A 20079-nucleotide genomic window follows, 5' to 3' on the forward strand; every position below is an offset into this window, starting at 1 on the left:
TACAAAGTTGCCCGAAGTACGGTAATGGAATATTTTGAATTTTTTTGTCACAAAATGCGCTCACGCGTTACCCTTCGGATAGTGACCTGAACGCACGAACAAAACGGAGGTATTTGGATATAACTATGGATTATTTGGAACCAAAACAACATTTGTTGTTGAAGTAGAAGTCCTGGGAGTTTAGTGAGTCCCAAACTTGATGGGTGTCAAATTAGCTAGCCTGTGATGGCCGAGCTATGTACTCAGAATATTGCAAAATGTGCTTTCGCCGGAAAGCTATTTTAAAATCTGACATAACGTTTGCCTAAAGGAGTTATGTATCTATAATTCTTAAAATAATTGTTATGTATTTTGTCAACGTTTATCATGAGTAATTTAGTAAATTCACTGGAAGTTTTCGGTGGGTATGCTAGTTCTGAACATCACATGCTAATGTAAAAAGCTGGTTTTTGATATAAATATGAACTTGATTGAACAAAACATCCATGTATTGTATAACATAATGTCCTAGGAGTGTCATCTGATGAAGATCATCAAAGGTTAGTGCTGCATTTAGCTGTGGTTTTGGTTTTTGTGACATTTATGCTTGCTTTGAAAATGGCTGTGTGATTATATTTGGCAGGGTACTCTCCTGACATAATCTAATGTTTTGCTTTCGCTGTAAAGCCTTTTTGAAATCGGACAATGTGGTTAGATTAACGAGAGTCTTGTCTTTAAAATGGTGTAAAATAGTCTAATACACTTCCTGTATGGAATCTTCTCAGGTTTTGGCCTGCCATCTAAGTTCTGTTATATTCACAGACACCATTCAAACAGTTTTAGAAACTTTAGAGTGTTTTCTATCCAAATCTACTAATTATATGCATATTCTCGTTTCTGGGCAAGAGTAGTAACCAGTTTAAATCGGGTACGTTTTTTATCCGGCCGTGCAAATACTGCCCCCTAGCCCCAACAGGTTTTAAAGGACACCGTTTACCCTACGACAGTTTATTACTGCGCCAAAACCAAAGACTATTCTTGGTCAAATAGCCCTTACACAGCCTGGAGGAGTGTTTTGGGTCATTGTCCTATTGAAATACAAATGATAGTCCCACTGAGTGCAAACCAGATGGGATAGCGTATCGCTGCAGAATGCTGTGGTAGCCATGCTGGTTAAGTGTGCCTTGAATTCTAAATAAATCACAGACAGTGTCACCAGCAAAGCACCCCCACACCATCACACCTCCTCCTTCATGCTTCACGGTGGGAACCACACATATGGAGATCATCCGTTCACCTACTCTGCGTCTAACAACGACACAGCGGTTGGAACCACAAATCACAAATTTGGACTCATCAGACCAAGGAACAGATTTCCACCAGTCTAATGTCCATTGCTTGTGTTTTTTTGCCCAAGCAAGTCTCTTCTTCTTATTGGTGTCCTTTAGTAGTGCTTTCTTTGCTGCGATTTGGACATAAAGGCCTGATTCACACAGTCTCCTCTGAACAGTTGATGTTGAGATGTGTCTGTTACTTGAACTCTATGAAGCATTTATTTGGGCTGCAATTTCTGAGGCTGGTAAACTCTAATGAACTTATCCTCAGCAGCAGAGGTAACTCTGGGTCTTCCTTTCCTGTGGCGGTTCTAATGAGAGCCAGTTCCATCATAGCGCTTGATGGTTTTTGTGACTGCACTTGAAGACACTTTAAAGTTCTTGACATTTTCTGGATTGACTGACCTTCATGTCTTAAAGTAATGATGGGCTGTCGTTTCTCTTTGCTTATTTGAGCTGTTTTTGCCGTAATTTGGACTTGGTCTTTTACCAAATAGGGCTATCTTCTGTATACCATCCCTACCTTGTCACAACATAATTCATTGGCTCAAACACGTTAAGAAGGAAAGAAATTCCACTATTTAACTTAAAACAAGGCATACCTGTTAATTGAAATGCATTCCAGGTGACTACCTCGTGAAAGTAGTTGAGAGAATGCCAAGAGTGTGCAAATCTGTCATCAAGGCAAAGGGTGGCTTCTTTGAAGAATCTCAAATCTCAAATATATTTTGATTTGTTTAACACTTTTCTGGTTACTACATGATTCCATATGCGTTATTTCATAGATGTGGTGTCTTCACTATTATCCTACAATGTAGAAAATAGTAAAAATAAAGAAAAACCCCTGAATGAGTAGGTGTGTCCAAACTTTTGACTGGTGCTGTGTGTTGTCAAGGATTGTGTGGTTTCATGAGTTAAGTGCTGTGAAAAAGTATTTGCCACCTTTCTAATGTTCTCTACTTTTGCATATTTTTTATACTGAATGTTATCAGATCTTCAACCAAAACGTAATATTAGATAAAGGGAACCTGAGTGAAAAAATATCACAATTACATATTTATTTCATAAACAAAATTATACAACACCCAATGTCCCTGTGTGAAAAAGTAATTGCCACCTTTTGCTGCAATGACTCAAACCAAACACTTCCTGTAGTTGTTGATCAGTGTCTCACGTTGCTGGGGAGGAATTTTGTCCGACTTTTTCATGCAGAACGGCTGTAACTCAGCAAAATGTGTGGATTTTCAAGCATGAACTGCTCGTTTCAAGTCCTGCCACAACATCTCATTTGGGATTAGGTCTGGACTTCCAAAACTTCAAATTTGTAAATTTCTTGCAATTTTCATGTAGATTAGATTGTGTGTTTTGGATCGTTGTCTTGCTGCATGACCCAGCTGTGCATCAGCTGTGCTTCAACGGATGGCCTGGCATTCTCCTGTAGAATTCTCTGATACAGAGCAGAATTCATGGTTTTTTCGATTAAGGCAAGTCGTCCAGGTCCTGAGGCAGCAAAGCAGCCCCAAACCATCACACTACCACCACCATGCTTGACTGTTGGTATGAGGTATTATTGTGGAATAAGGTTTTTGGTTTTCGCCTGGCATAATGGGACCCATGTCGAACAAAAATAAATGTGTTTGTTTTCTTCCAGACCCCCCAAAAAAGGTATTCTGATGTGATTTAATCATTGACATGGACTCAGAACATCCAATTTCGTTGTTTCTCTATGAATAATTGTACATTTGAGAGTGAAAACACACACAAAAAAAAATTTAAACCAAGAAAAATAAAACTGAGAACATAATTTGGGAAAATATAAAACAGAAACCATAGTGCACTACTTTCTCTTGTACACTAAGGACCCCGGGAAGAGTTGCATCGGAGAGGTGCTCTGTCAAGTTGGTTGTTAATTTATTTTAAAAATATATATATTTGACCTTTGTTTAACTACGCAAGTCAATTAAGAAGAAATTCTTATTTTCAATGATGGCCTAGGAACAGTGGGTTAACTGCCTTGTTCAACAGATTTTTTTTCAACAGACAACAGATTTTACCTTGTCAGCTGAGGGATTTGATCTTGCAACCTTTCAGTTACTAGTCCAACACTCTAACTACTAGGCTACCTGCTGCTCAAGAACATTCAAAGTCATCTAATCATTGCTATACAGCCATGTTCAAGTCTTGTCATAGAATTTCAAGCCGATTAAAGTACAAACTGTAACTCTGTCGCTCAGGAACATTCAATGTCGTCTTGGTAAGCAACTACAATGTATATTTGGCCTTGTGCGCGACCGGTAGACCCATGGCCCATGCACAATTGGCCCAGCGTCGTCCAGGTTAGGGGAGGGTTAGGCCGGCAGGGATGTCCTTGTCCCATCGTGCTCTAGCGACTACTGTGGCGGACCGGGCGCATGCAGGCTTACACGGTTGCCAGGTGTACGGTGTTTCCTCTAACATATTAATGTGGCTGGCTTCTGGGTTAACTGGGCATTGTGTCAAGAAGCAGTGCGGCTTGGTTGGATCGTGTTTCAGAGGATGCACGGCTCTCAACCTTCACCTCTCCCGAGTCCGTACGGGAGTTGCAGCAATGAGACTGTAACTACCAATTGGATACTACGAAATGAATGAACATAAGATTAAACAACTGAGACATAAACTGAACAAGTTCCACAGACATGTGACTAACAGAAATGGAATAATGTGTCCCTGAACAAAGGGGGGGGGGGGGTCAAAATCAAAAGTAACAGTCAGTATCTGGTGTGGCCACCACCTGCATTAAGTACTGCAGTGCATCTCCTCCTCATGGACTGCACCAGATTTGCCTGTTCTTGCTGTGAGATGATACCGAACTCTTTCACCAAGGCACCTGCAAGTTCCCAGACATTTCTGTGGGGAATGGCCCTAGCCCTCACCCTCCGATCCAACAGGTCCCAGACGTGCTCAATGGGATTGAGATCTGGGCTCTTCGCTGGCCATGGCAGAACACTGAAATTCCTGTCTTGCAGGAAATCACGCACAGAACGAGCAGTATGGCTGGTGGAATTGTCATGCTAGACGGTCATGTCAGGATGAGCCTGCAGGACGGGTACCACATGAGGGAGGAGGATGTCTTCCCTGTAACACACTGTGTTGAGATTGCCTGCAATGACAACAAGCTCAGTCCGATGATGCTGTGACACACCGCCCCAGACCGTGACGGACCCTCCACCTCCAAATTGATCCCGCTCCAGAGTACAGGCCTCGGTGTAACGCTCATTCCTTTGACGATAAACGCGAATCTGACCATCAACCCTGGTGAGAGAAAACAACAACTCGTCAGTGAAAAGCACTTTTTGCCAGTCCTGTCTTGTCCAGCGACAGTGGGTTTGTGCCATAGATGACATTGTTGCCGGTGATGTCTGGTGAGGACTTGCCTTCCAACAGGCCTACAAGCCCCCAGTCCAGTCTCTCTCAGGCTATTGCGGACAGTCTGAGCACTGATTGAGGGATTGTGTGTTCCTGTGTAACTCGGGCAGTTGTTGTTGCCATCCTGTACCTGTCCCGCAGGTGTGATGTTCGGATGTACCGATCCTGTGCAGGTGTTGTTACATGTGGTCTGCCACTGCGAGGACGATCAGCTGTCCGTCCTGTCTCCCTGTAGCGCTGTCTTAGGCGTATCACATACGAATATTGCAATTTATTGCCCTGGCCACATCTGCAGTCCTCATGCCTCCTTGCAGCATGCCCAAGGCACGTTCACGCAGATGAGCAGGGACCCTGGGCATCTTCCTTTAGTGTTTTTCAGAGTCAGTACAAAGGCCTCTTTAGTGTCCTAACTTTTCATAACTGTGACCTTAATTGCCTACCGTCTGTAAGCTGTTAGTGTCTTAACGACCATTCCACAGGTGCATGTTCATTAATTGGTCATGATTCATTGAACAAGCATGGGAAACAGTGTTTAAACCCTTTACAACGAAGATCTGTGAAGTTATTTGGATTTTTATGAATTATCTTTGTAAGACAGGGTCCTGAAAAAGGGTTGTTTCTTTTTTTGCTGAGTTTATTTATATACACTGCTGTTCAAAAGTTTGGGGTCACTTAGAAATGCCCTTGTTTTTGAAAGAAAAGCAAATTTTTTGTCAATTAAAATAACATCAAATTGATCAAAAATACAGTGTAGACATTGTTAATGTTGTAAATTACTGTTGTTGCTAGAAACGGCTGATTTGTAATGGAATATCTACAGAGGCGTACAGAGGCCCATTATCAGCAACCATCACTCCTGTGTTCCAATGGCACATTGTGTTAGTTAATCCAAGTTTATCATTTTAAAAGGCTAATTGATCATTAGAAAATCCTTTTGCAATTATGTTAGCACAGCTGAAAACTGTTGTGCTGATTAAAGACGCAATAAAACTGGCATTCTTTAGACTAGTAGAGTATCTGAAGCATCAGCATTTGTGGGTTCGATTACAGGCTCAAAATGTCCAGAAACAAAGACCTTTCTTCTGAAACTCATCAGTCTATTCTTGCTCTGAGAAATGAAGGCTATTCCATGCGAGAAATCGGAAAGATTGAAGATCTCGTACAACTGAAGATCTCGTACAACGCTGTGTACTACACCCTTCACAGAACAGCGCAAACTGGCTCTAACCAGAATAGAAAGAGGAGTATGAGGCCCCGGTGCATAACTGAGCAAGAGGACAAGTAAATTAGAGTATCTAGTTTTAGAAACAGATGCCTCACATGTCCTCAACTGGCAGCTTCATTAAATAGTACCCACAAAACACCAGTCTCAACGTCAACAGTGAAGAGGCGATGCTGAACACTGAAATCTAAACTTTAGGATGTCACAGGAGGAGATTGCAGTCCAACATTCTTTATCTGATCTTCTTTTCCTATTTACCATATATAAGGGTATATAAGAGTATGATAATTCATTTCAGCAATACCTGCATTTGGTAAACAGCTTGCTCACTTATGCACGTACACACATATACCTGTAAGGTGGCAGATACCCTAGTGGTTAGAGTGTTGGGCTTGTAAACGAAAGGTCACTAGTTCAAATACCTGAGTTGACAAAGTGAAAAACCTGACGATGTGCCAGTGAGGAATGCACTTAACCCTAATTTGCTTCAGGGGTGCTGTATTACCATGACTAACAACACATTTCACTGCACCTATTTGGTGTGTGACAATGAAAACATATTTTTTGATAAGTGGATGCTGCACCCCTCAAACACATTAAATAGATGGCTGAAAAAGACAGATCCTCAGGTGGGTGGGGCATGTGCATTTCTAGTTTATACTCTTGTGGGGCAGGCCAGTAACCAGAGGGTTGCCCGTTCAAAAAGCTAGGCTGACGGCTGCACCCTTGAGTAAGTCACTTAACCCCTAACCTGCTCCAGGGGCGCTGCTCTTCGGCTGCTCCTATGCTTCTTTCAGCCTTGTGTGTGTCATGTCGTGTCTGGACGGTAGGCAATTAAAGAACAAAAATAAACCTTTTCGTTTTTATGGACAACAAATTTGTACCTGTATGTTAAAATATGTTGATGTTACACGTTAAGATACAGTGCCTTCAGAAAGTATTCACACCCCTTGACTTTTTTTGTGTTGTTTTGTTTTGTTATAAGGTGGGATTAAAATGTATTTAATTGTCATTTTTTTGTCAACGAGCTACACAAAATACTCTGTAATGTCAAAGTGGAAGAGAAATTGTAATGTTTGTAAAAAAAATATATATGAAAAATAAAACACTAATATATTTTGATTACAAAAGTATTCAACCCTCTGAGTCAATACTTTTTTTATGGAAATATGGACACACAGACAAATCCCCACTCTTAAATCTCTTACCTGCAGAGGGGGTCTTGGCGGCAGTTCTTCCTTAGCTCCAGGCAGTAGGGTTTGACTTTGTCCTCGAAGGAGCAGAAGGGCACGATGGTCTGCCTCCTCCGTTCAGCACAGCCCAGGTCCTGGCAGGGGCAGAAGAGCAGCTGGTGGCTGTAGTTGGTGGGTACACGGTCCAGGAACTGCCTAAGGGCCTTGTGACAGCGCTTACGGTTACACGGTTCCCCTTTGCTGCAAGTGGCAATGTAGGTGGAGCGCTGTTTCTTACAGGTGTTGTTGAGGTTGCAGGCCTTCGCTGCATCCAGGCACGGGTTACAAGTCTTGCTGGGGTCAGAGCAGGTGTTGGCTTTAGGGGTGACAGTGTGCATCCCTGCAGAGAAGGGGGAAGGGGAGCATTGGAAAAATAATATGCACTTAACTATCTATTGCAAAGCTGTGTTGTTATTATGGGTCTGACCTATAGCATTTGTTAACTGGCTCGTGACAAAATTCTTTGACACCATCATGATAACACAAGTTAAGTTGATGTGCTCCGACTACTTATGACCATTTATGTTGTCAAGTTTGTAAGTGCTGAAAGTGGGCTTCATGATGATGGTCTTAGTGCTCTCCCTATGCTAGGGGTTATTCAATATCATATATTTTTTCCAAGCCAACACCAAGCCATCTGAGACTTGGATAGCTCGTCTATATCCATTCTTACTGAATAATTGATTTGGAGAGGCCTTGAGTGAAATGTGAATGAATAAAGTTGATTCTGCTCATTTGATTGCTTCATGTCTCCCTGGATTCTTCCCACCGCTAAGAAAGAACATGATGTACCACTGTAACTAAACACCATGACACAGACCTACTGTTTACAACATGTGAATTAGATGTCTTGTTGCTTATTGACATGTGTAATTGGTTTGTGAGTATAGGATATTAAACACAGGAGCTCAAGGACATGGGAAAGGCTCACTGTATTGTGGCCTATTGGACAGTTTAAGTGGCAGATGAACCATTTCCTTTACTTACTGTGATCACACCATGTCATCTAGATATCGTAGAAAACAGAAGTCAATAAATGTGCATAGTCAGAGAGCAGTTTGGACTAGTGGTGGTACATGCCCATCTGCTTTTGAGATATCACTAATAAAAGAGTATCACACTCACTCACATTCCGCTTTCCTTGTATTTAGGCTGTATTAGAGAAGATAACCTCCCTCTTCCTGTAGATGATGGTATTTCAGAGGGTGCGCTGGCTTGGTGACATCCAGGGAGATTCATCTCTTATTCAACAGAACCAATCTCACTCTGTGTCTATCACGCAGCATTGAGGAAAAACCTTTCCGATGGACTGCATAAGCAGCTGTACTGTCTGTAAGTGGTGCATCACAGATGATCAATCCTAGAAATGCCATACACAGAATGGACATCACACAAACACGGAGCATTTCCATCCAGGATTTAACCACATGTTTTACCCAAAAGGCTCAGGTTTTTCTGTTTCCATCTACGCAGGCCGGCACCCATGTCTCACTGGACCTGCTCTCACCTGGGGCCAACGCCAGGCCACTGGTACATTCCAGCTTGCATTTACATAACAATGGCTAACTGTGAACTTTAACACCTTCTCACAAAGCAATTATTTTGATTATGCAGAAGTTGTTGTCACCCTTAGCTATGGAAACACAATTTCCCTAGTAGAACATCAAATCAAATCAAATTGTATTAGTCACATGCGCCGAATACAACAGGTGTAGACCTTACAGTGAAATGCTTACTTACGAGCTCCTATCCAACAATGCAGTTTCAAAAAAATACAGATAAGAATAAGAGATAAAATAAACTAGTAATTAAAGAGCAGCAGTGAAATAACAATACGAGACAATATACCGGGGGTACCGATACAGAGTCAATGTGAAGGGGGCACCGGTTATTGGAAGTAGTATGTACATGTAGGTAGAATTATTAAAGTGACTATGCATAGATGACAACAGAGGGTAGCAGTGGTGTAAAGAGGGGGTGAGAGAGGGGGTGAGTGGGGGAGGGGGGGGCACTGCAAATAGTCAGGGTAGCCATTTGACTAGATGTTCAGGAGTCTTATGGCTTGGCGGTAGAAGCTGTTTAGAAGCCTCTTGAACCTAGACTTGGCGCTCCGGTACCGCTTGCCGTGCGGTACCAGAGAGAACAGTCTATGACTTGGGTGGCTGGAGTCTTGGGCTGGTGGCTGGAGTCAATTTTTAGGGCCTTCCTCTGACACCGCCTGGTATAGAGGTCCTGGATGGCAGGAAGCTTGGCCCTGGTGATGTACTGGGCCGTTCGCACTACCCTCTGTAGTGACTTGCGGTCGGAGGCTGAGCAGTTGCCATTCCAGGCAGTGATGCAACCAGTCAGGATGCTCTCGATGTGTATAGGGTGTATACACTAGTGGAACAGGTGTTACAGTCGAAAGAGCAACAACAGAACCCAAAAAAGCTAATGATTTCTCTTTTTCAACCACATGGACACATAGTCGCAACTTCCTGTCGATAGGGGGAAAATGAAAAGGTGGATTTTATTTTGTTTTGCTTTATTTTATTTTGCTTTGTTAGCTTTGCCTTTATCCCTCTGTCATCAAGGCTACCCCAAGGAGGAGAACATGCTAGGTCAAGGGCTGTGGGATAATCTGTGATGATCTTTATGTACGCCGATGAATCAACATTATACACATCAGCTACCACAGCAAGTGAAATCACCGCAACACTTAACAAAGAGCTACTGTCAGTTTTAGAATGGATTATTAGTAATAAGTGAGTCTTAAATATATATATCAAAAAACTAAAAGCATTGTATTTGGGACAAATCATTAGTTAAACCCTAAACCTCATCTAAATCTAGTAAAGTATAATGTTCCAATTGAGCAAGTTGAAGAGAATAAACTGCTTGGTGTGTAACTTTCAATTGTAAACTGACATTTTCAAAACATATTGATTCAACAGTTGCTAAAATATGGAGAGGTCTGTCCAAGATAACGTGCTGCTCTGCTTTCTTGACATCACAATCAACCAAACAAGTCGAAACTAGCTGGACTACTGCCCACTTATATGGTCAAGTGCTGCAAAAAAGGACATAGGCAAATTACAGTTGGCCCAGAACAGAGCACGGGGGCCTAATATCAACAACATGCATATCAATCTCTTCTGGCTCAAACTAGAGTAGAGATTGACTGCATCACTGCAGATCTTTGTAAGAGGTATTGACGTACCGAACTGTCTGTTGAATCGGTTAAGACGCAGCTCAGACACTCATCCATAACCCACAAGACTTGCCACCAGAGGTCTCTTCACAGTCCCCAAGTCCAGAACAGAGGCTAGGAAGCACACCGTACTATAGAGCCATGACTATATGTAACTGTCTTCTACCTCAGGTAATTCAAGCTAGCAGTAAAATCAGATTAACAAAACAGATAAAACAACACCTCACAACACAACGCAGACTGTGAAGAGACACACACTAACATACATACTCTAAAACACCCACTCTACACACACCCACACATTATTCTTAGTAATGTAATGTGGTATTGAAATGTAAGAATGGAGCAATGTACATTTGTATAATGCACAATGTTTTATATAATGTTTTATCTCTGTTTGGACCCCAGGAAGAGTAGCTGCTGCCTTGGCAACAGCTAATAGGGATCCTAATAAAATACTAATGCTAAATACTAGATTGGACTCCAAAGAAAAGCTGATATTAGCAGCAGGGAATGAGGCCAAACTGGGCCAAACCTGGCCAAAGCGGTCCAGAACCAGGCCAGTCCAGCTGGAGGGGTGGTTTGGGGTGCTGTCCAAAGACGCTACACATAACAGTGATGGATTGCAGCTCCTAAATCTCCTCTGGCCATCTGCAGCCTGTAATGTGGGGCACAGGGGTTCCAGGATAAAAACGAAATAAGAGAAGGAAGAGGTACAAATATTTATTTATTTATCTGACCAAGCAGTGCAGTGGTGTGAGGTTTTACTATTTCTGATTGGGGAGAAGAGATTGAATTGGGTACTCAAAGCAGAGAGATATCCTGACACAAAGGCCCTCTACATATAATCAGAGAGAGTAGCTGGATGGAAGATATATTGTGTTACCGGAAAATCATATTTTTGTTCTAGTGCATTATGAAAGGTTTTGCCTATACACCTTTCAGTAATGCAAGAAGGGTGATAGGCAACTTGAAAAAAATGGAAGGCTTGTTAATTACAGCAGGTCATCACTGACAAAGGGAACAATGTGCCGTCTCCTGCCAAATGATTGGACCACCACTTACGTATACCTGCTCAAGTGTTTTCAATTAACCCGGCCAATCATCATCACGATCAGCCCTTCACACGAGCTCTAATGAACATACATTTCTGATATCTCTTCGGTGCAGTCCCATTGCTACACACAGTAGATACAGCCAGTCTTGGGAAACCTCTTGGAATGGCCTCACCATCACAATACCCTGAGCCTTCTTTGCATGCAAGTCAGAGTCATGTTTCTCATGCAGCGCACGCTATGTAGCAACATGTGTGGCTTTAATTGGTTTTTGGCACGCACAAAAATACACTGAATTTCTTTTATGATAACCCCGCTCTTTGACTGAGCTATAAACAGGGTTATAATAGGGCGTTCGTCCACAGCGCTCATAAATTAAAACTATGTGATGGCCATCTCCTGAAAAACACAGTGCAGTAAGTACAGCCCAGTCAAGGGATCTGGATTTACGCATTTTCCAGAGTAAGGGATCTTCCTTCCACAGTAATTGCTCTCTCTCTCCCTTATTTGAAACCTGCACTTCATATATCATCCTGGACTCCAGGGAGCAGGAGTTCAGTACAGGTTAGAGTGGGGCTCTTGGCTTCAGGTATGCTCACTGTAATTAGGATGGGTGCCAAAGATTGGATTTAATATAGCCCTTGGTGAGTGTGCAGGGGTTTGCTAGAAAGTCTTTAGTCCATACCCCTGGGAGCATGTCAAGCATTTCCATGTCAAAGGATTCATCCGTTTTTTAGCTCAGGCTTGTGTCACAGCAGGGTTTCTACACGCTACTACATTTGCCTACAGAAAGCCTGACTGCCCATGTTTGGGATCTGCTATGGTATCAGTAGGAAAGATGTTTTATAAGCTGTATTATGTGCTCTAATAAGATAATGGCTGCTTTACCAGTTCAGAAATGTTTTCCAAATTTGACAATCATTCATATCAAACCTGAGACAAATATCATTGCAGCAGAAATATGCAAGTGAGTCGATTAAAATCTCTATCAAAATGCTGGCATTGCTTCACGTATTCCCCAAACATTAGCGTAGAATGTCTAATTGTACCAACAAAACCAACTAATGAGGGTTGCCAGGCCCATGTTTGGAGGATTATTCAGTATTCTATTTAATACCACCTTCTTAGAATAACGCTGACTGCACAAACAACTAATACGTTACCCTTAGACCCCCAACACTCATTAAGTGTCCATGGAGAAAACAAAGAGGCAACTGTGAGCTAATTGTAAATGTAAACGGATTATAACTACACATAGTACAGCAGCTGAACAATGACAGTACACTAGCACACATCAGGGCAACATTGTCTTTGACAATAAAACAGTAATTGTTATGAGGGTAAGGTGAGGACATCTAGCATTGGGCTGCATGCTGATCCTTTTTCCCCAGCCGTAGAAATAGGTTTCTGAAATGAATTAGATGATGGGCATGTGGAACAGAGAGGTGAGAGGATTATTAGGCAGAGTAAGAAGGTCTAACTAAGGGGAGTCAAACTCAACTCCTGGAGGGCCGGTGTGGGCTGCTTTTTTTAAAATCCTGGACTCTGCATAGATAATAAGTGAATTAACTCAAAATTGGGTCACAAGGACAGAATAATTTGTGTAAAATAAAATAGAAATTACAGTCAATTATATATTTGTATGCTATGGGATATCTTGAAATATGACAATCATTTTCATCTGGGCATTGATGAGGGGCCAACCGGTTGAGGTGGAAAAATGATACGAGTACTATCCAATATCTATCACAATGCCCGAGAGTAAGACTTGTACAATTTGAAGTAAGAAAATGGTGGACTTGTGAGTGTTGACTTGGCAAAGCAGACTGGCATTCTCCTCTCTGTCAGTTGCTTTGTTACCCCGGCCCTGTGTTCATTTGGAGATACAGTGGAGTGTTTTTTTTTCTCATCAATGTTTTCCCCCCTTATCTCTCTCACTATAAACTCTTGAAGTTGTAGAGATTATTTTTCAATTTTCCAACCTTCCTCCTAGAGAGTGTTTTTCACCATCCTCATCAACACAGCAAGATATCACATTCCCTGAGCTTCGGTTGAGTTTACCGTTTTATAAGTGATTAAGCACACTTTTGTGCAGTTGAAATCAAAGGGAAAAGTATTTCAGAAAACAACTGTGTAATTACTTATCTGTTTGCCTGTGGGCTTTTCTCACTGCCACAATCAATGATTCTGTCCTCTGAAATGATAAATAATGAGTAACCTAGGGCAGGAGGCTAAATGGATTTAGGAGAGCAAATCAGATGTTTCACCTTTGAAAGAGTGTAGGAAACATTTTTAACAAAAATTGACATATTAATGAGTCCCAAACGCATTTTAACATGTTTCAAATTAGCTGAAAAATGAACAAGACGTAAGCTACCTGAGCTCCAACAATTTTAGTACTATAGAGTAAAGAAAAGCAGATGGCCTTCTTAACAATCCAAAACGCCAAGGTATTCAAAGCGACTTCCAATTTATATTTTGTCTGGTGCTCTCCTTTTTTGATATATCAAACCAGTATATTTTCAAACAACCATGTCATTTGCTGACTTCAAGCTAAAGGGATTATGCAAAAAGCATGTCTTTCTTGTACCTCCAAGACATGAAACAAAGCATGAGGCATCGGCCAGGAAAAGCAAATGTGGCATCTCTGCTGTATACTGCTTTTGGCAAATGAGGCTGGATCATCCTCCGGCAATTTCTGTAGGAACTGGATGAAAGAAAATGATTGGATTTTCAAGTGACTATAGCCTATATCTCCTATAGCTGTGGCAATGGCCCTGCGATCCTCCAATCTAACCTTCATATTCTTTTGCTGTGTCTTATAATAAGATCTGCATTGATTAGTAATGCCCTCTCAGTAACAACCAGTTAATTAAATGTGAGCAATAGTTCCCTTGCTGAATAATTGCTTTGTAATTAGTAAACCAAATAGGAAATCAAACTGAAAGGAAAATCTATAGATGGGAATATGGAGGCAAATACATGATTTTATGTAAGCAAGACCCCCCCCCTTGGAGAACCAAGGAATATAAAAAGGAATACATAATATTTACCTAATAAAAGCCTTAAAGAGGCTGAATGGAAGTTTTGGCTTTAGGGCTGTTGAGCCAAAAGGAGTCCCCCAAATAGACAAAAATATTATCCATAAATTAGCCATGAGCACATTTTTTTCTTCTTCATGAAATAAGAAATCCTTCCTCTTCCATCTTGTATCTTTAAGAGTATTAGAGTATACAGTTAGGGAAACAAGTATTTGATCCCCTGCTGATTTTGTACGTTTGCCCACTGACAAAGAAATGATCAGTCTATAATTTTAATGGTAGGTTTATTTGAACAGTGAGAGACAGAATAACAACAAAAAATTCAGAAAAACACATGTCAAAAATGTTGTAAATTGATTTGCATTTTAACGAGGGAAATAAGTATTTGACCCTCTCTCAATCAGAAAGATTTCTGGCTCCCAGGTGTCAAACTGAGATTAGGAGCAGGTAACAAACTGAGATTAGGAGCACACTCTTAAAGGGAGTGCTCCTAATCTCAGTTTGTTAACTGTATAAAAGACACCTGTCCACAGAAGCAATCAATCAATCAGATTCCAAACTCTCCACCATGGCCAAGACCAAAGAGCTCCCCAAGGATGTCAGGTACAAGATTGTAGACCTACGCAAGGCTGGAATGGGCTACAAGACCATCGCCAAGCAGCTTGGTGAGAAGGTGACAACAGTTGGTGCGATTATTCGCAAATGGAAGAAACACAAAATAACTGTCAATCTCCCTCGGCCTGGGGCTCCATGCAAGATATCACCTTGTGGAGTTGCAATGACCATGAGAACGGTGAGGAATCAGCCCAGAACTACACGGGAGGATCTTGTCAATGATCTCAAGGCAGCTGGGACCATAGTCACCAAGAAAACAATTGGTAACACACTACGCCATGAAGGACTGAAATCCTGCAGCACCCGCGAGGTCCCCTTACTCAAGAAAGCACATATACATGCCCGTCTGAAGTTTGCCAATGAACATCTGAATGATTCAGAGGACAACTGGGTGAAAGTGTTGTGGTCAGATGAGACCAAAATGGAGCTCTTTGGCATCAACTCAACTCAACTCGCCGTGTTTGGAGGAGGAGGAATGCTGCCTATGACCCCAAGAAAACCATCCCCACCGTCAAACATGGAGGTGGAAACATTATGCTTTGGGGGTGTTTTTCTGCTAAGGGGACAGGACAACTTCACCGCATCAAAGGGACGATGGACGCGGCCATGTACCGTCAAATCTTGGGTGAGAACTTCCTTCCCTCAGCCAGGGCATTGAAAATGGGTCGTGGATGGGTATTCCAGCATGACAATGACCCAAAACACACGGCCAAGGCAACAAAGGAGTGGCTCAAGAAGAAGCACATTAAGGTCCTGGAGTGGCCTAGCCAGTCTCCAGACCTTAATCCCATAGAAAATCTGTGGAGGGAGCTGAAGGTTCGAGTTGCCAAACGTCAGCCTCGAAACCTTAATGACTTGGAGAAGATCTGCAAAGGGGAGTGGGACAAAATCCCTCCTGAGATGTGTGCAAACATGGTGGCCAACTACAAGAAATGTCTGACCTCTGTGATTGCCAACAAGGGTTTTGTCACCAAGTACTAAGTCATGTTTTGCAAAGGGGTCAAATACTTATTTCCCTCATTAAAATGCAAATAATTTTATAACATTTTTGACATGCGTTTTTCTGGATTTTTGTTGTTATTCTGTCTCTCACTGTTCAAATAAACCTACCATTAAAATTATAGACTGATCATTTCTTTGTCAGTGGGCAATCCTGCAAAATCAGCAGGGGATCAAATACTTTTTGTAATTATACTTATTACATGTCATTGTATTTTTATAGTCTTTTCATATGGCATAGTCATTTTTTTAACATAAAATGGTCGCTCTTACCTGAGATAATGGAAGCGAGACGGAATGCATCAGGGTGGCGAACAGGCATCACAGGTTCATAAGGGGATGTTTCATAAAACTCTCGACCTGGGAAAACAGTCAAGTTCAAGTTTAATTTGTTGCATGCATAACTACAGTGAAATGCTTAACTTGCAAGCCCTATCCAACAGTGGAGTATTCAATATAAAATATTATAACTAATAAAAATAAGAAATGAAAACAGGAGAAATAAGAGAGGAAGCCAGCCACTGCTCATGACCTGGCTTATACCATCCATACGGTGAAGCATGGTGGTGGCAGCATCATGTTGTTGGGATGTTTTTCAGCGGCAGGGACTGGGAGACTAGACAGGATCAAGGGAAAGATGAACGGAGTGCATTCGGAAAGTATTCAGACCCCTTCACTTTTCTACATTTTGTTACGTTACAGCCTTATTCTAAAATGTAAGAAAACAGATCCTCATCAATCTACACACAATACCCCCTAATGATGAAGCAAAAATGATTTTTAGAAATGTTCGCAAATTTATTAAAGATAAAAAAAACAGAAATACCTCATTTACATAAGTATTCAGACCCTTTGCTATGAGACTCGAAATTGAGCTCAGGTGCATCCTGTTTCTATTGATCAACCTTGAGATGTTTCTACAACTTGATTGGAGTCCACCTGTGGTAAATGTAATTGATTGGACATGATTTGGAAAGGCACACCTGTCTATATAAGGTCCCAAAGTTGACAGTGCATGTCAGAGCAAAAACAAAGCCATGAGGTCAAAGGAATTGTCCTTAGAGCTCAGAGATAGGTTTGTGTCGAGGCACAGATCTGGGGAAGGGTACCAAAACATTTCTGCAGCATTGAAGGTCCCCATGAATACAGTGGCCTCCATCATTCTTAAATGGAAGAAGTTTGGAATCCCTAACACTTTTTCTAAAGCTGGCCGCCCGGCCAAAGTTAGCAATCAGGGGAGAAGGATGTTGGTCAGGGAGGTGACTAAGAACCCGATGGTCACTCTGACAGAGCTCTAGAGTTCCTCGACTCTAAGCACACAGCCAAGACAATGCAGGAGTGGCTTCAGGACAAGTCTCTGAATGTCCTTGAGTGGCCCAGCCAGAGCCCGGACTTGAACCCGATCGAACATCTCTGGAGAGACCTGAAAATAGCTGTGCAGCGATGTTCCCCATCCAACCTTTCAGAGCTTGAGAATATCTGCAGAGAAGAATGGGAGAAACTCCCCAAATACAGGTGTGCCAACCTTGTAGCGTCATACCCAAGAAGACTTGAGGCTGTAATCGCTGCCAAAGGTGCTTAAACAAAGTACTGAGTAAAGGGTCTGAATACTTATGTAAATGTGACATAAAAAACATTTTGCATTTCTAAAAACCTGTTTTTGCTTTGTCATCATGGGGTATTGTGTGTAGATTGATGAGGGGAAAAAAACAATTGAATCAATTTTAGAATAAGGTTGCAACGTAACAAAATGTGGAAAAAGTCAAGGGGTCTGAATACTTTCCGAATTCACTGTATAGGGTCAGTGCCAGTACCAAATGTACAATGTGCAGGGATACTGGAGTATTTGAGGTACATATGTACATGTAGGCAGGGATTAGGAGAAAGTGACTGGAAGCCGGATATATATATTTTTTATAAAATAATAATAATAATAAACAGTATGATGAAATAGTTTTTGATAACACTGAAAATTAAAGTATGCTCACACCCACATACTGTAGTGGCACATGAATTACAGGGTATGTGTAGAGGTGCATTAAATAAAGGAATACACACTTGAATTACAGGGTATGTGTTGAGGTGCATTAAATAAAGGAATACCCACATGAATTACAGGGTATGTGTTGAGGTGCATTAAATAAAGGAATACACACATGAATTACAGGGTATGTGTAGAGGTGCATTAAATAAAGGAATACACACATGAATTACAGGGTATGTGTTGAGGTGCATTAAATAAAGGAATACACACATGAATTACAGGGTATGTGTAGAGGTGCATTAAATAAAGGAATACACACATGAATTACAGGGTATGTGTAGAGGTGCATTAAATAAAGGAATACACACATGCAGATACAGTATAATCTCAAAATATATAAAAAGTTGTTGACCTTCACATGTTTCTAAGGCAAGGAGTCATGGTTTTAGAATCATTGCACAGGATAATACCAGTTTTTTGTGCTATAGCAATGAGCAATTATCTACTGTATAGTGTACCTACATTGTTGATAACAGAAACCAGTGAAGGTTGAATTCTACAGATGTTGTCAACTTGAGTTTTTGGCTCTTAATTGGTCTGTCTGACCAATAACACATTTTACACCCTGAAGATTTCAATAGTGTGAACAGTTGGCTAATTTTGTGATATGCAAAGCAGATCGTTCACCACGGTCAGATAATTTCTTTTTGGAAAGAACATTTGGCCATGGTGTTCTGTGGTTTGGGTCAGGCAGCCTCCAACGCTGAATTGCCAGGGCTATGTTTGTAAAAAATGTCAAATTAGCACTCAACTGACTGCACTACTCCCCTGTGACTCTCTCTCAGAAGCCCCTAATCCTGCGTTTAAAATTCACAGCCATTCGGTGTGATTCAGACAAACCCTCCAGTGTGTAATAGCTTTTGCATTTTGATCTTAACAGAAACACAGCAAGGCTGTTGTGGGACAGACAGGGAGCCCACCGCAGCAAATGAGAAAATCCAAAATCTGTGGGGAGATGTGAAGCTCAGTGGATAACCCTCCAATCAATAGATATCACCATTTTGTTTATCACACCGCTCCGTGCTGATGTTACTTCAATGGAAGGTAGTGTGTGCTTCACTTATGTATGCATGCACTACTGTAAGTTGCTCTGGATAAGAGTGTCTGCGAAATGACAATAATGTAAATGTATAATGTGTTGATCATGTTGTACACTACGGTGCATATTTCATTATCAGAGTCCGGATCAGGTGGAATAAAAAAATATAGCCTTATTAAATTTCACTTTAATAACACAGTCTTATGTGGGTTCACAGTACGTTTGTTGAAAGCAAAACTGAGGCAACGTATTACGATACGTTATCTTAGTATCCTAAAGAACAAAGGGAGAAACTACAGTAAAACAGCTATGGAAATAAACCACTTTATGGAAGTCAAACTGAAGATGGTTTACAATAATGTCAAAAGACAGGGGTGGAAGTCACGTCTCCCAACATTATAAACTATAGAGTGATGACACTGAACTCTTCCCTTACCAACTCCTGAGCGAAGCTCCAAGGAGGGCCACATGAAGACTGCTATTACATCTTATTCCCTTCCCTGAGTGAAACTACACTGAGTGTACAAAACATTAGGAACACCTTGTCACACCCTGATGTGTATCACCTGTCCTTGTGCTTGTCTCCACCCCCCTCCAGGTGTCCATCTTCCCGACTTATCCCCTGGGTATTTATACCTGTGTTTTCTGTCTGTCTGTGCCAGTTTGTCTTGTTTGTTTAAGCCTACCAGCGTTTTGTGCCTCAGCGCCTGCTTTTTTCAGTCTCTCTTTTCGCACCCTCCTGGTTCTTACCTCTGCCTGTCCTGACTCCGAGCCCGCCTGCCTGACCCCTCTGCCTGCTCCTAAGCCTGCCTGCCGTCCTGTACCTTTGCCCCTACTCTGGATTACCGACCTCTGCCTGTCCTGGGCCTGCCTGCCGTCCTGTACCTTGGCCCTACATCTCTGGATTATCGACCCCTGCCTGCC

General features: G+C 41.7%; 1 protein-coding gene across 1 annotated transcript in view; it reads right to left on the bottom strand.

Annotated features, from left to right (window-relative positions):
- The window catches only part of LOC115164792 (GDNF family receptor alpha-2), a 65039-nt gene that overhangs the window by 30146 nt on the left and 14814 nt on the right, over positions 1–20079 (bottom strand). The window contains exons 3-4 of the mRNA XM_029717608.1: positions 16346–16432; positions 7149–7512 (exon numbers count right to left, since the gene is read on the bottom strand). Coding sequence (XP_029573468.1) covers positions 7149–7512; positions 16346–16432 — 451 coding nt within the window. The remainder of the gene's footprint in view (positions 1–7148; positions 7513–16345; positions 16433–20079) is intronic.

Source organism: Salmo trutta, chromosome 27 (genome assembly GCF_901001165.1).
Source record: "Salmo trutta chromosome 27, fSalTru1.1, whole genome shotgun sequence".
Classification (NCBI taxonomy): domain Eukaryota; kingdom Metazoa; phylum Chordata; class Actinopteri; order Salmoniformes; family Salmonidae; genus Salmo; species Salmo trutta.